Genomic DNA, 16,435 nt, shown 5'->3' on the forward strand with positions numbered 1-16,435 from the left:
GCTGCCACCTCAGATTCAGATTTCATGACAGCACTCTCTTAAAGACCCAATATGTAATGCATGTTCACCCCCCCTCTCAACGAAGTTTAATGTTTAACGTTCAACTGCGTAAGACTGATGCAGCAACCACATTAAATTCATTAAGATGCAAGGCCATCTGTTCAGAAGCAGACTTAGTTAACTATAAATGTGCACAAGGTACTTCATGTTTCATTAGTTTCATTTTTGTTGTTAAATGGAAAAAAACAGGGAGGGTGGAAACACATAGTCATCTTAATTTCACAAAGTTGATGTTTTTCTTGTTTCAGGTCATAATTACATTCTTTCCTTGTTACAGTAAGCCATCAGTTGTAATGGCTCAGCCCACAACATCCTGACTTTAGTTAACCATTAGGCAATATGGTGTAAAAAAGCAGATAAAGCTGTTATTTTGACAGTAGTGCAGACACATGTGGTTCAGTTGGACAGTTTGCAGTAAGTCTTTTAAAAATAAATCTATGCTGAGAGTTTGACAGATTTACACAAATGGACACTAGACGCAGATCTGGAAAATACATGGTGGAGAGGGAAGTGCTGGATGAGCAGAGACTGGAAGAGGTAACACAAAGAAAAGCATACTCAGACATTCATCCACCTCTAACTGAGCAACTTAAAGACTCTTTAAGGTAAAATATTTACCATACCAGAGACCTATTTTCACTGCATTTAAAATATCTCTTGTGTAAAAACTTGCACATTTATTTTTTTTATAGATGTACAATACCCAAACTGAAGCGAAGTGTAGTGAGCAGTTTTCCAGTGCTGTCCTGGCTGCCCAAATATTCGGTCTGGGACTACGGCATGTCAGACCTGGTCTCAGGGATTAGTGTGGGTATAATGCACCTGCCACAAGGTATGACCATAGTTCAGATTGGATGAACAGATGCCAGTTTGGGTTTTTGTCATTTAATAACATTAGGCCAGGACTGGACCGTTAGTAACACTCTGGGATGATACAGTTTTTTTTTCATTTATTTTCCCTTTAAGCCAGTAAAACAATGAAATGGACTTTATGAAAAATAAATGAACAGTTTATTTGTTGTATTTCAGCCCTTAATACTCTCTTTAAATTAGCACAAATTTATTCATACAAATGTAAAAAAAAAACAAAAAAAAAACTAACCTTTCAAACAAAAAACTTAATATCAAGAAAAAAAAATTACAAATGACTTCATAGCTTGTTGAACCATTAATAATGACTTTTGTATGCTTACATAGTCCAAGACATATGTTTTGTGCCCAACAAAAGTTAAATCTAAATAACTCTTGTCAGAGTCTTATTTGCTGATAGGTTGATTGAAGTCAACAAGCTGAATATTGGCTGATATCAATTTTAGGCTGATATATCTGTTCATCTATAATTTAAGTGTTTTTATTATTATTCTTGCAGTGATACCATAAAAAGCACAGCCCTTAAACATGTTTGTTTGTAAACTGAACTAAATCTCCTGTATTCCACAGGTATGGCGTATGCATTGCTGGCTTCTGTACCTCCTGTATTTGGGCTCTACACATCTCTGTATCCTCCATTAATATACTTCTTTTTTGGGACATCTCGTCATATTTCCGTTGGTTAGTAAAACAGTGATAGACAAAAGTATACCATGACCATCACAATTTCTGTAGTAACATACAAAGTAATATGGTTCTGTACTGTTCCTTGTGTTCAGGTACATTTACTGTGCTCAGCATCATGGTGGGTAGTGTGACAGAGAGACTTGCTCCAGATGACTATTTCCTTATATCAAATGGGACCAATATCACGACAGAGGTGGACATAAATGCCCGGGACTCATACAGGGTGCAGGTGGCAGTTGCTACTACTGTCCTAGGAGGAATTATACAGGTTTGCAAAACTGATGATGTTAAATTATGTTTTTATCCTTATCGCTACTAAAACACAAGAATTATTATGTTCATAGGTGCTGTTGGGTGTGGTGAAGTTTGGCTTTGTAGGAACATACTTGTCTGAGCCTCTGGTGCGTGCTTACACAACAGCTGCAGCAGCACATGCTGTGGTGGCTCAGCTAAAACACATATTTGGAGTTTCAGCCACACGTTTTAGTGGCCCGCTGTCGCTGGTGTATGTGAGTATTATCAAGCATTGATTCTGCTCACTCTGTTTTGTTAATAAAACTTTTCTGACCTAATTCCTTGATCTGTGGCAGCACTGAAAAAATGTATTCCAACAACAATATCTACACACATAGAAGTAGCATATTTCCATAGTTAAACCACCAGGATCCTGTGCTTTCTCATTATATCTTTAAGCATCTTTCATGCATTGCCTTCGTAGATAGCCACTCATGTTGACTTGGCTTAAGGGGTATCTCTGTGGGTTTTGAAAAACAAAGTATGTTGACTGATTGAAATAAAGTACTAATGCATATTGACTTAGCATGCATGTATAATAATCTCCTACTTTAATTTTTCTAATTTTCAGACTTTGGTGGATGTTTGCACTTTGCTGCCAGACACTCATCTTCCGACGCTGGTAGTCAGTGCTGTGACCATGGTGCTTCTAATTGCAGCTAAAGAGCTCAACTCGTTCCTCAGTTCAAAGCTGCCTGTGCCTGTCCCAGTGGAGCTCATCACAGTCAGTTTATATGAACCTCTGCCCTCCTACTGTGTTATCACTTCTGCACTCTGTGCTGGTGCTGATGATGCATCACTGAAAAACACAGACGAAGTGGAAATAAGCAGCTGAATCAGCAGTGGTTGCAACAAGCTGCATTTATGCACTTCACAGCAAAAATTTGTAATGTATGGGTAATAATTAGGTCCACATCTAGCATATGATTGACTAAATTTTAATGATTGATGTTTAAAAGCTGAAATGTGCTTAGAAATTGTGCTGTGCACGTATGTGTTTAGAATCTAAATGTTTTCTGTGATGGCTTTAGATTGTGACAGGGACACTGGTATCATCCTATGCCCACCTGAACAACAACTACACTGTTTCAGTTGTTGGAAAAATTCCAAGCGGGTGAGTATTTGGAGCTGCATTAGACTGTTGATTGTTTAAATACATTTCCAGCTTCAATAATGCTATTTTTTCCATTTTATTATTATTTTTGTTTTATCTACTCACTAGTTTAAGCTCCCCCAGTTTACCAGATGTGAGTCTGTTTGGAGAAGTCATTGGTGATGCCTTTGCACTGGCCATTGTTGGATATGCCATATCAATTTCACTTGGAAAAACATTTGCAGTGAAACATGGATACAAGGTGGACAATAACCAGGTGATAAAATTGTTCATGACCTCTACTTCTGCACAGAATGTACAGTTATGTGTATGTTTCTTTTACTCATGTTTTATTGCCAACTCTTGTGTCTTGTTTGCTTTCTGCTGCAGGAGCTTGTGGCACTTGGTCTCAGTAATGCTCTTGGAGGCTTCTTTCATTGTTTCTCTGTGTGTTCCTCCATGTCACGAAGTCTCATCCAAGAGACCACTGGAGGTAAAACTCAAGTGAGTGAGCAGCATCACGCAAGTAAAGAAGTACAGTAAACGACAACTAAAAGTCATTCTACATTCCTGCTCCCGAGAATACAATGTGCCTTTTATTTATTTAAAAAAGTGCAAAAGCATGTTTAACATCAAATGTTAAAATTATAGCAAATCATTTGTGAAACATGCAGTAGGTGTTTTGTATTTTTTAAAAATGCAAAAATATGTGGACTTTAACAGGTACAGTGCATTATAGCATTTCAACAATCAGAGAATCTAGAGCAATTTCTGATGCAAGAGACACAGTTGAGTACCAGTACTGAATCATGGTGTGCTTTAGGCCCTCAGGAAGTTTGTGTAATGCAGCACTCAGTTTAAAAGCCAGCATCTGTGATGGTATGGTGGCTGCATTAGTGCACATGGAAGGATTACTTGCACATTGAAGGCATCAATGATGCTTAATGCTACAGTATATACTGGTTTTTGAGCAATTAATATTACCATCCAGACATCTTTATCAGGAAAAACCTTGATGCCAAACTATTATCTGCACATATGGCTGGATTATAAAATAGCTCATGTTTTAAACTGACATGTCAAAAGTTGTGCCACCCAAAAAACATTTAGAGCTATATGAGACAAAAAGAAGAAGAAGAAGAAAAAAAAATCTACATCAAACATAAATAGAAAGCCACACATTTAGACTTTACGTGTGTAATATATATCTTAATCATTGTTTTCAGATAAAAGTATGGTATAAATGATACACAAGTAATTAAATTCTGCTTTTATCATTATTTTACATAGTATCCCAGTTTGTTTGGACATGTTTTGTACTCAGCACTGTAAACATGCATTGATTATACTGTAAATTGGCAAAGAATGTGTTCTGATTTAATGTTTATTTATGTTTACAGTATATATGTTTATGATTTATGTCAGACCTGAGCTAAAAAGTAATTTAACTTTATGAATTAAATCAAAAGGCAAATTCAAAACCTTACGGTGCTCTAACATCTAATTGTAAGCTTCAAAAATTGATTCCACAGCCATATTTCACTGTACTTGGCAATTAAACAATATACTGCATTAAATAAAAAATAACAGGAGCTATTAGCAGGTCAAGTTGCTGTCAAACTGTTCATATAATCTGTGCAAAGTATTTTAATATGTTCACATGCATGCATAATAAACCACCTTTGTGTCACACTTGCAGATGGCTGGAGTGGCTTCAGCTCTGATTGTGTTGGTGACTATACTGAAACTGGGAACCCTGTTTCAGCAGCTGCCAAAGGTTTGCTTCAGCAATTGTTCTTTCTGTACTGTGAAGTGATTTGCATTTAACATCACAATACAGACCATGTGCAAGGTCAAGTGCTTATTCGCATAAATTATTGTACATTTTTGGATGCATGTCTAATCAATAATGTTGTTTTAGGCTGTCCTTGCATCGATTGTATTAGTAAATCTGAAGGGCATGTTCAAGCAGTACTCTGACATTGCTACTCTGTGGAGGAACAGCAAGGTTGATCTGGTGAGAGAATCTGTGAATAAAGTGATGAATATTTACTAAATCATTGTGAAATATCTGCTAAAGTACAAACTCTGACATACATTGCTGTTTGTCCTAATTATGTCAAATTGTCACTGTTTATTTTACATCACAACTGTTCATTTTAAAAGGCATTCTCCTGCTGTGCATCTTCCAGGTGGTATGGTTGGTCACTTGGCTGTCAACGGTGCTGCTTAATCTGGATCTGGGTCTGGCAGCATCCGTCACCTTTGCTCTGTTCACAGTTATCTTCAGGACTCAGCTGTAAGAGTCCCATGCATCTCATTATTCGTATTTCTCACTGCAGGATCTGAGTCACATACTGTGTTTGAGAGATGCAACATTAGGTTCTAATGCTGGACAGCAGGATTTGCCTGATAAACCAAAAACCTTTATGCAAACACTATGTAGACATACCTTACCTTACATTTTTTTCTTTCCACTATTTAGGCCAACCTACTCTGTTCTGGGAAATGTTCCAGGTACAGAAATTTATGTTGATATAGAGACACACAGAGAGGTGAGACAAATTAACAGAAAGCCTTACATGAATGTTTTCCTGCCCTGACTGAAAAAGACAATAATTTCTCTGTTTGACAGGCAAAAGAGATCCCAGGCGTGACCATATTCCGCTCATCGGCTACAGTTTATTTCGCCAATGCGGAGCTCTATCTCGAGGCCCTTAAAGACAAAGTTTGTTTTCTTTCCTAATAGTTATCTCCAGGACTGCAGCTATAACATTTGTTATGCTAAGTACTCTATTCAATGAGCATATAATTTTGTCAAGAAAATATTACAAAATAGTAATTAATGTCATGATATTTCTGAGAATCTGGCATTTTCTTTATGGACACCAATGTTGATTGATGCTTTTCATCAGTTAAAGACTTTTTCTCTTGTCAAACAAAGCTATCATCTATTGTTTCTTTTGTTATATTTGATGGCAATGTTTTGTTTTTATTTATCTGTTTGCAGAGTGGGCTTGACATCAGTAAAATGATAATCTATAAGAGGAGGCAGGAAGCCAAACAGAAAAGACGAGAAAAGAGAGCTGAGAGGCAGGTAAAGAGGCAGGCTAAGAAAGAGGTAATGTCCACAATATGTTCAGTATATTGGCAGTAACATAGATTATCTTTGTTAAAATGTCCTAAACATTTTTGTTTTTTAAAAAAAAAAAAAAAAAAAAAACTTTATACCAGTCAAAAATATAGAAGTATTCATTGGGCCAGCTCCAACCATCTCCAAAATGTCTTTCCCTGAACACACCTCAGAGACAGGCACAGAGGAAAGCAAAACAGCTGTCTGGATCACCAGAGATCTCTGTTGAGGAAGAGGCTCCCTGCTGGAGTGACACATCTATAGACGGGACTGTTGCAGAGAGAGAGGACCAGGGCTGCACAGAAAGGCAGAACGGGACTGTATTTGTCATCCCAAACACTCCCCAAACATCTGATGGCCAGGCTAGGTGGGAGTACCTAAAAGGAGGTGATCCAGACTGTATCAGCCTGGGGTGGATGTCTGAGGTACAGGATGGGGACACCACCACTCTGGGCTCCAGCAGTGAGGACACCCTGAGTCATGACCTAGAGCGAGTCTCTCTTGGGTCTCTGGGCAAGTGGACCTGGGACATTCATTCCATCATCCTTGACCTCTCAACGGCTAATTTCATAGACACAGTGGCTATAAAGACTATGAAAAATGTAAGTAATGAAGCAACTAACAGGATATGATGGCAGATGTCAATCAAATATCTTGGTATCAGCTTTTGTGACATCTAGAAAACTAAGAGGAGGAATCATCATACTTTAAATAATTCAAGTTTCAAGTGCACTGGATAAATAATATAAAGTACAATAACTTCAATGTTATTTTGAAGGCATGAGCAACATAAATGGGTTTCCAGGAGAGTTTTACAGATCTTAGATTGATTTTCATCGACATTCTACAATGGTTGTTGGTTTTATCTTGTTCTGATGTCCAGTAGCTAACACCGTAACGTCTTCATTAAAACACAGATAAAGTAGTTACTTACAGGTAACGTAACACTGATGATTAGTTACTATTGAGGCTGAAGCACCTGGCAGGGAAAAACAAGGAAAATATTTCGTATCTTTTATATTGGCAGATTTTTCTGGACTTCAGTGAGATTGATGTGGATATCTACATTTCTGGCTGTCAAGGTTAGTGAATAAATTCTCTTTTCCTAATTACTACTGAATGAATATGCTTTTTATGGTTGCAAATGATCCTTAAACTATTTTCTCTTCAGCATCTGTGGTGGAACAGCTAGAGCATGGTGACTTCTTCTCTGAGACGATAACAAAGAGGCGTCTTTTCGCTTCTGTTCATGATGCTGTGCTTTACTGTCTGAACCATCGTGGAGCTACAGCATTCCCCAGATACGACCCGACAGCGGTGAGTGTGTGAAGCTGATGAAAAAGCACACAAAGCAAGTGACTTAGACGACACAATGTACTGAATGTTCACTGATGTTTCACAGCTATTGCTTCTATACATGTAGCTACTAATCAGGACCAAAATCCAAAGTCTGACAGTGTTCTCTTGAAAAAACTGACCATCTAAAAACTATTTGATTTCAGGATCTGCACAATTGCACAAAATTTTAAGGCTTTCGACACCTCGGGAAACTCAGCAATGAAGATAGAATTCAAGGGAAGATGAAAATCTCTGAAATTTTATGCAGAAAGGAAACATGTATGACTGCATGTATGTGCTATTTTACTGCTGAAGTGATGTTTATCTAGCCTATTTTGTGTTTAAGTTACGTAAAAAAAAAAAAAAAAAAAACACAGGGGAAACATGAGTTTGATTTGACTTTATTCCATGAAGGACAGTGAGGCAGTGCATTTGAAATAAATATTACAATAAATAAAATGGAATCAAGACATCTGAGGGATAGCTTGTGCTATTGTTGTGCATTCCACAAGAAAACAGTCAAGATGACTTCAAGGGACAAAGACAAGGCATCATGCATCACACTGAGAGTGTGTGAGCTACTTTTTGGTAACGGCAGCCATTGCAATTTTCTGGTGCAATTGTTTTCATTTGCTAACAGCAACAGCAAAATATGTGTAAGTAATGCATGCAAAGAAAAGTGTCATTTGAAGTTCAGTGTGTAATATTTAGGGTTATCTAGTGACAGAAAGGCTTCATTACTGTAGAGCCACCTTAAAAAAGAAATCACTGTGTGGCTACCTTAGAATGAATCTTCTTCATCACGGGTAAATTTGCATTACACCACACTGTTTCTACAGTTGTTCAAAATAAAAAAACAAATATTTACTCTAGCAGGGGTCTTCTTTGTTTTTTGTGGTTATCTACATTTCTTCCATGTGCTTGGAAGACTGGGTTAAGGAAGCAGGTGTTTTCAGATGTTTGCAATCTGAAACATTGCCACTAGATGTCAGTAAATCCTACACACTTTCACACCGCATTAAATCAACTCAAGTGTACAAGTGCAACAATCCTGAAGTAGGAAATTACAGTAAATGAAAAATAACAAGACAGCATCTCTTTACTGTTGCATAAACTCACTGAGACCTCATTCCCTGAATAAATCTTGTCTCTACAAACTGGCCACAGAGAAGGATTACAAAAATTTGTGCACAGGACTGAGGAAGGCGAGGAAGATTTTGTTATATATGTACAGTATTTGGTGTATGAGCTACAACTCTTGATGGATGCTGGCATGTTGCATGTCTTTGTTTAGAGTCAGACCTTCATCATCCTCATCATCTTCTGGCAGCTGTGACACCAACTGCTGGTAGAGAGCCTGCCGCTGGTAATCTGGATCAATGTTGATCCATTTATTGGCAACCCACTTAGTGCCACGGGTAACCACACAGCCTCCATGCAGAGCAAACTCATCCTGCTCTCCCACCCAACCTGAGAAAAATAACAATGTTTCGGACTTTAATTTACAAAAATCTTTAATTTTATGTAATTTAAGTTTGACAAAAACTATTGTTTAGGCAATCAAACACAAAGCTTTAACATATTAATGAACAAAGATAATAAGTAGAGCATTTTTGTTTTCATTACAGTTAAACTTATTCAGAAATGACTGGCATTTGAAATTTAATAATCCCTTCAGATCATTTTAAAAATTTGCATTTATGATACTGTTGAAAACCGCTTTATAGTGTAATTTGAATATATAAAAGACAAAAAGAACTGTTAGAAGCTTGAAAGTTATTATTTGGTGTTATCAGCTTGATTCTTCATCATTGCGTGAATTCCCTAAGGCAAGCTTTCTTGTCATTTCTTTAATGTGGATTTAAACCTGGGAGGACAAATGAGTGATGGGGATTTGTGAATATACAGAGCTGGTCCAAAAATTTTCACAGTTTGTAAATAAAGGAAAACGTTTTACAAACATGCTGAAGGTGAGGAGCAGGAATACTAAAACATAGGATGAGTTCTCCGAGCTTCTCAAAGGATACTCCAAAGTTCCTCTTTTGGATGTTGGATAGCTTTTTCTCTTTCAAGATTATCTTACACTGTATTGCTGATTTTCAGTCTACTTTTTGTCTAACTGACATTAGTCACCCTTTTCTTTAAGTTTTTCTTGCTATATGTTACTGAAAGCCATCCTTCCATGGAGACCATTTCTGGTGAATAGGTCAATCAGCTGTAGGGACAAATGTATCTCTCAAGTCAGACGTCTGGTCTCTATTTAAGAGAGCCTTTTCTTTTGTCATCCACTTACCAAATTCCTTTATTTATTTATTTATTTTAGGGTTATATCACACAATAAGTTGAAAAATGCTAATTTTTAGCTTCTTTTTTGGCAATCACATTGTTGTTGCAAAAATACTATAAAACTCCTTTTCAACAGTTTTGTTTTTGGCATTTTTTTTTATCAATGCCGTCAAATGAATGGGATCAAAGTATGTGTCTTTGTGACAGGCTGCTTGTACCAAAATTTCTTAAGATAATATTTAAAGTTAGCCTTTTGGTAATTTGTGTTATGTGTGGACATGAGTTAGGGGCCTTTTGTTTGTTTTCTTTTAATGAAATTTGAATAAAAATCAATATTCTTGTTTGCATTCTTTGCAATATTGTCCAAAGAAATTGTGTGTGGTTTATTTACCTCTGCCATCAGAAAGGTAGTTGTACCAGAAAACAGCTGTCCCTTTGATGGGCTTCACTCTTAGATTACTCTTGTCACAGTTCCTTCTGGTGTCCAGAAGATCCACGTCGTTCTGTATGAGAGACTAAAATACACCCTTAAATTAAGTGATACAGTTTTCTTTATGTTGCGGCCCATGCACACACTGACAAACAAGTGAGTTATCACAGACATGAAAGACATGCACACTACATACACAGTACTTTTGCAGCACTCTTCAAGCACATTTACGCACCACTTCATCATAGGTCCTGTTGTCTGCCACAGGGAATGCGGTCTCCCCGCCCCCATCAACAGAGTTCAGGTAGAAGAGAACTGTGATGTACCTAAGTGTGCAACACAGATTTAAATTGACCCACACATGTATGGTGGAAACAAACAGTACACGTGTACAAACAAGAGGCAAGCACACAAAGGCTTCCAAATTGACAATGTTGAGTCACAAAAACTAACATGCCAGCTGTGACAGTGAAGCGTCAGTAACGTCGGACAGATGAATCCACTCCTGAACATTCAAAGTATTCTTACGTCAGATCTTCAGAGATCTCAGTTAACACACCTGCATGATGTCTCAAAAGGAGTGGAAGTATTAGCTGCGAGGCGGGTGTGTGTGCATGCTGTTTCTGGGTAGACAGGCCCGCTGTCGTGGTGGGCGTGGTAATGCCCCCCTTCCTCATAGCGAACCACCTGGAGAGGCTCACTGAGGTCCACTAATGTGGGTGGGAGCCGAGTGAGACGAATCACCCTTTAGTGAAGAAAGAAAGTTCAAAGTAAGTATTTAAAAGCATTCACTGAGCTTTAAGTAGTGTGTGTCTTCCTCACTTCTCCTTGATGTCCTGGAGGACCTGGTGGGCTCCTTTGCCTTGATAGAGCCAGGTGTGCCTGCTGTTCCGCACCAGCTGACTTCTTTTCACCCCTCGCTGCAGCAGAAAGCGCTGGAAGGCATCATTGCTCAGAAGCCTGAACTCCTCTAGACTCAACAAACCTATTCCAAATATGAAATGGACAACCAGCACATTTGTCAAGAGACTATAGCATTATCATTATTCTATTTTTTTCTTTTTTAATAACCTGACATAAATCGCCAGGCTTGGGTAAAATAAATGATAACATGTTTGTTAAGCAGGAGAAAATGTATGCATGGAAATGGATCTGTGTTTGTGTGCAAGACTTTTAAATAAAAGAAACTAAACCTACAATAGACACACATTCTGTGTAATTATTACGGGTTCATTAAGAGTTTAAGGATTATCCTGCCTATTAGAGTTGGAGCTACATTTTACAAAGCAACGTTGTGCATACTTGCAAGTTATAATATGTTTTCAAAACTGAATTTGCTAATCATTTCTGTGACTCTATAAAGAATCTTCTTTAATGTGCAAAGGGGAACATTTTGGTTAAAGTTGCTTTCTCACCATTATTATCTTTGTCAGCTTTTAACCCGGCATAGATTTCTCGCAGATTCTCCGGAGTGAGCCAAATGCCGTCCCTCACTCGAGAATGAGTCAGTATCTGTTGAAGGAACAGCAATTATAATGGGTGAATTAACTATCCTCAAAAAAAAGAGACTTTTGTGTGTCAAACACTTCAACCTGGGCTCTAAAACTTCAATATGGGCTCACAGTCCACAAACTGACATACACCTCCTGAAGCTGCAACTGTCCGTCCTGGTTGATGTCAAGAAGATTGAAGATCTCTTCTGGGCTAAGGTTGAGCTCCTTGGCCAGCTCTTCTTGGCCAACTTGTACCATCAGCTGGCTTTCCATAAGACCCTTCAGCTGTGCCAGCTGCATCACCACACGACACTCATCGTCTGACAGAAACCCAGGAATCTCTGCACAAACACAAACAAACTTACATGAAGCTACAGAGGCACTCTGAAGCTGCCAGGACTACATGACTGCAGAACTTTCAGAAGTTCAGACAGTCAAAGGTGAAGTATTCCCTTTAACAGTTTAATGAGAATAACTTCATCATTTTTGTTCCCACAGTTTTAGTGTGAAAGAAAAAAATGGAACAATATGCTAAAGTTTGGACACCCCAGGACATGTCAACCATCAGATGGTTTTTAACTCAGTACTCTAAGCTGCTGCCGCTTACCACTGACAATTAAGATAATTGATGTCCAGAAAGCAGCAGGTCCCATTACAAGATAGCAAAGCATTTTTCATGTGTGTGTGTGTGTGTGTGTTAGCAGGTACACTGGAGGTCAAGCTGAGGTTTGGAAAACTATGAAAACATTCCAGTGGAATCCTACAACTATTGCTTGTAGAATTGCTAAATACACTAATAAAAACCATGAATTTGACCTCAAAGGACTAGAAGGAACAATCAACAGCTCTATTGTTGTGTTGCACTGTTTTACTGTGCAGCAACACTTGCACAGATATGAGAGCATCAGAACAAAACTTTGTTTTTCTTCTTTTTGCAGAGTGCCACATTTAAAAAAGGGAATCTGATGAGAAGCTCAGTGGTACAGCTGTTAAGCACAGGATTGGATTAATCACTTTTTAGGATTGTTACAGTTAGGTGCACTGAAAACGTGTGCCTGGTGGAGAAAGAAATGGGTTATCAACCACCAGCACCTTGTCACAATAAACATCACGTCATCTGTAAGAAAGCTGAAAATGAAAAGAGGACGTGTTCTAATATGACAATATAAACGGACAATGGACAACCTCAAGAAGCACAAGTTGAATGTTTTACTGAAGTCCTCACAATCCCCTGGCTTAAACATAAAAATCTGGGTATAGGCAGTAGATACCAGTGCATGCAGGGCAGCCCGAAAGTCTCACTAACCAAAACATGTTTTAACTTCTACTGATCATGCATAGTTTACCATGTGCTGTGAGAGCTCTGCTGTTACTTTTAAATAACAAACATTACAAGTACAAATGCAGGCCCAATCATGCTGAAAATTGGAGGAATTGTATTAGTTTTAACCTTATGCATTTTCAGGTCATCTTTACTAAATCAGTAAATTGCAGTGACAGAGATCTTGACCATGCCAGGATCCTAAATTAGTATGTGACCGTTTGCATAAAAATGTTCTGCTTACCACCTTAGTATCAGGAAAATGGTGTTGAATATTTTTCCTACTAAGCAGCTATGTAGCAGATTAATCAGAATAATTATTCTAACAACTGTTATACCATTTGCACTGATCTCTTGCTCTATTCATTTCACACTTGAAATCTGAAGTTAATGGTCATAAAATGCTCCAAACTGAAGAAATAAAAACTGAATTTAGCAAATAACATATTTACTCGTCGTAATGTTTTTATAGCACTTATACTGTCGACTGCACGCTGGTGATTTTGCTCGGGTGCAGATGTGTTTCTGTTCTTTACCCAGTGCAAAAGCTGAGTTGCCTCAGGACTTATTGACCTATTTTATGCAGCCCTGATAGACTTTTGTGTCATACGAGTCTATATAAACAATGTGGGTAGAGACGTGTACTAAGGTTTTAAAAACTGCTCTGAATGTAGCATGTTTGTTTCTATCAAAAGAAGAAATCTGGCCATTAGGGGGTGTGCTGTAGATTTACTTTCATGCCCTTACCAAACAGCAGCGGTTTCAGGCTCAGAGTCCGCATCTCGTGCACTTTGCCCGACACCAGTGACACCTTCTGGACATGTCCCACCTGAGAGATAAACCATTGATTTACTGGTGTGTTATGAGTATGCGTGCCATAGACAACGGGAAGAGCTGAGCGAGTGACGCATCCTCTAATTACTCACCCTTATTCCCTCGATTCTCGCCAGAGAGACATCACGCACAAACTCGGGTTTTGATGGCGGACGTCGCGATTCGGGGCGCTGGTGGCCACCGCTGGGCGCATCACGAGTCCGGCTGGCATCCTGCTGCCCGCTGCTGTAGTGCACGTAAAACAGCAGTGCTATAACGTTGATGATGTACACATGAAAAAATACCATTACAACCACAAAGTATGAGCGGGAGCACACGCTGCTCTTGTGGCCGGAGAGACGCTCGCACGGTGGCCGGAGCGGCAAGGTCGGTCTCCGGGACGGAGTCGTGTCCTCAGCATCTTCCTGGTTGTCAGTCATTTTGTTGAAATTCAAGGAGTTGATTGTTCCTCCGCAGCAATAAAATCCATCTGGTTATCCAAACGGACGCGTTTGGACTAAAATGTCAGCTATGAGAGACAGATGTCGAGGTAAATTGAACTTAACAATGAAAAAGAAAATCTGTTTATTTTTAACAGCGTTTAGTCTCTCTCACGTTGCAGAATTTTGAACTAAACTCTCTGCGAATAGGGGAAAAAAGGTTCCGGGTGAAAGTGCAGCCTCTTTTTTTTAATCTGAGAGGTCAGCGATCATTAGAAGTGAGTGATTGTCTTTTTGCTCACAGGAAGCATCGCTGCAGCCTCGGACAGTCTTGTTTACACTGCAGCAGTCCCAGTCAGCAGCAGCAGCGCACTGCGCAACCAAAACCACCACGAAGCTCATCACAAAACTCTGTCCAGGAACCCGACCCTGCACCAGCTGAGCACGGAAATAACCCGTAAAATCAACGAGATATTAGTGAAAATAATAAAATAGTCCCCGATTTGTTTAATTAGGAACAGGACACGCCATTTCCTGAGGTCCCCATTGCACACAGACTGTTTACAGCAACAGTCTGTGTGCAATGCTGACCTCTGGCGACCTAAACACCAACAGCACAGTTTTTATCTATCTCACTTTGAGCATGGCATCACAAGCTTTCATTCTGGCTGCTAAATCACATTTCATTATTTATAAAGTTTTCTGTCCCTTTTAGACACTCATTGTGTGGCATCATTGATTTATTTTTGGCTTACAAAGAGATTTCCCAGCGTAAAGTGTCATTATTGCTCTCAGTGTGTGAATTATTTGAATTAAAGTGCTTTTTACTTTCAAAATTTACTTTCAAATCAAATCAAATCAAAATGTAATTTAAAATGCTGTTTCATGCGCAACACAAAGTTCTTTACAAAACAATTTATGCATATTCAAACATTTTAAAAGCCTTCATACACCAGAGTAGACACACCCCTTTTATTGTCTCTTAAATAGGTATAAAAATATCAATAGAATGAAAACGTCAAGTTTGACACTGCTCTATCTTGGGGATCCATTCACACCAGAAGGCAGTCTACCCATCACGACAGAGGGTGCCACCACTGGATCCAACCAGATCAGGGCAGGCCTAAGTCCATACTACTGCATCTTCACAGGTTTGACAATTCAATTCAGTTAAGATGATCTTGCGGTTCGATTTGATTAGATTCAATTCAATAATGCATCATGATCGTCACAATGTCTTGCATCCTCAATTTTCTTTATTACTTCACAGTACTTTCTCCATCCATGGATACAAGCAGTCAGATAATAATGAATTCCCGGTTTATTTATAATTATTTCAGAAATCAATATGAAGGTCCTGATGTTGACAAGCATCATAAACATGTAAACAATTATGTAATTTGCAACTTCATTATTGAACTTTATTGTCCTATTGCCGGAAAATCAAGAAATATCATAACTATACTGTGACGCTCTGTTATCAATAAAGGTTAAGCTAGGGTGACCAGATTTGAGTTGGTAAAAGAGAGGAGGTTTATTGGTGGTGGTGTTGGTTTGGGGGTGTCTATTTGCAGGCTTTGATCAGGTGCAAATAAAACTTGATACAAAGCATACAGCAATATCCCTATCTTCTCAGTACCCCACAGCAAAATGTAGACAAATTCTGATTTAACTTATCTTCCAATAATCATAATAAATGTATAATTCATAACTGAGTGTGACATTCTAGTTGGACATGTTTATGGTCCCAATATATGGTAGAAAGATGTCTAGATGTGTCTATATTCAAGGCAACAGCAGTATGATGAAGAGGTCAACTTTATATATATATATATATATATCAGAGCTGGAAGAAGTGGTCAGGTTTAGGAAAGTCTGTGCTTCTCTGTTCTGGCTGCCACCCAGCAACCTGACCCAAGATAAGCAGAAGAAAATGGATGGGTGGATGGATGTTAGCAGTGAAGTGGCACATGTGCACACACAAAATGATGTTATTAGAGAGCAAATCTTTTAGTTTACCAAGAAATTGTAACTTTTTTTCTCATAACCTTCATCATGTCAATGCATACTATCCATAGGTTGCTGTTGAGATTTTTCTGACTAAAGCCATGGACAGTGGACAGGATGATCGACTGTGCAGGCGCACTGATATCTTGTGTTTCTGGAAATACTTAGCA

At 38.5% G+C, this 16,435-nt stretch overlaps 2 protein-coding genes across 2 annotated transcripts; one reads left to right on the top strand and one right to left on the bottom strand.

Annotated features, from left to right (window-relative positions):
• Window positions 1-525: 525 nt before the first annotated feature.
• On the top strand, window positions 526-7,735 carry slc26a6l (solute carrier family 26 member 6, like). The gene is made up of 19 exons (XM_041981472.1): window positions 526-665; window positions 753-892; window positions 1,501-1,611; window positions 1,710-1,885; window positions 1,962-2,126; window positions 2,483-2,635; window positions 2,943-3,025; window positions 3,134-3,281; window positions 3,395-3,508; window positions 4,704-4,781; window positions 4,926-5,021; window positions 5,197-5,303; window positions 5,490-5,559; window positions 5,640-5,732; window positions 6,015-6,125; window positions 6,311-6,739; window positions 7,165-7,219; window positions 7,309-7,454; window positions 7,640-7,735. Exons 1-19 carry the CDS (start codon window positions 526-528, stop codon window positions 7,664-7,666), a joined length of 2,442 nt encoding a protein of 813 aa, XP_041837406.1. The 3' UTR covers window positions 7,667-7,735.
• A 138-nt stretch (window positions 7,736-7,873) lies between these two features.
• p4htmb (prolyl 4-hydroxylase, transmembrane b) lies at window positions 7,874-14,923 on the bottom strand. Its single transcript, XM_041981473.1, has 9 exons — window positions 13,932-14,923; window positions 13,753-13,834; window positions 11,835-12,025; window positions 11,607-11,703; window positions 11,014-11,176; window positions 10,751-10,936; window positions 10,427-10,517; window positions 10,153-10,276; window positions 7,874-8,945 (listed from the first exon to the last, which is right to left on the bottom strand). Exons 1-9 carry the CDS (start codon window positions 14,256-14,258, stop codon window positions 8,725-8,727), a joined length of 1,482 nt encoding a protein of 493 aa, XP_041837407.1. The 5' UTR covers window positions 14,259-14,923; the 3' UTR covers window positions 7,874-8,724.
• Between the last annotated feature and the right edge of the window lie 1,512 nt (window positions 14,924-16,435).

This window comes from Melanotaenia boesemani, chromosome 3 (genome assembly GCF_017639745.1).
Source record: "Melanotaenia boesemani isolate fMelBoe1 chromosome 3, fMelBoe1.pri, whole genome shotgun sequence".
NCBI lineage: Eukaryota > Metazoa > Chordata > Actinopteri > Atheriniformes > Melanotaeniidae > Melanotaenia > Melanotaenia boesemani.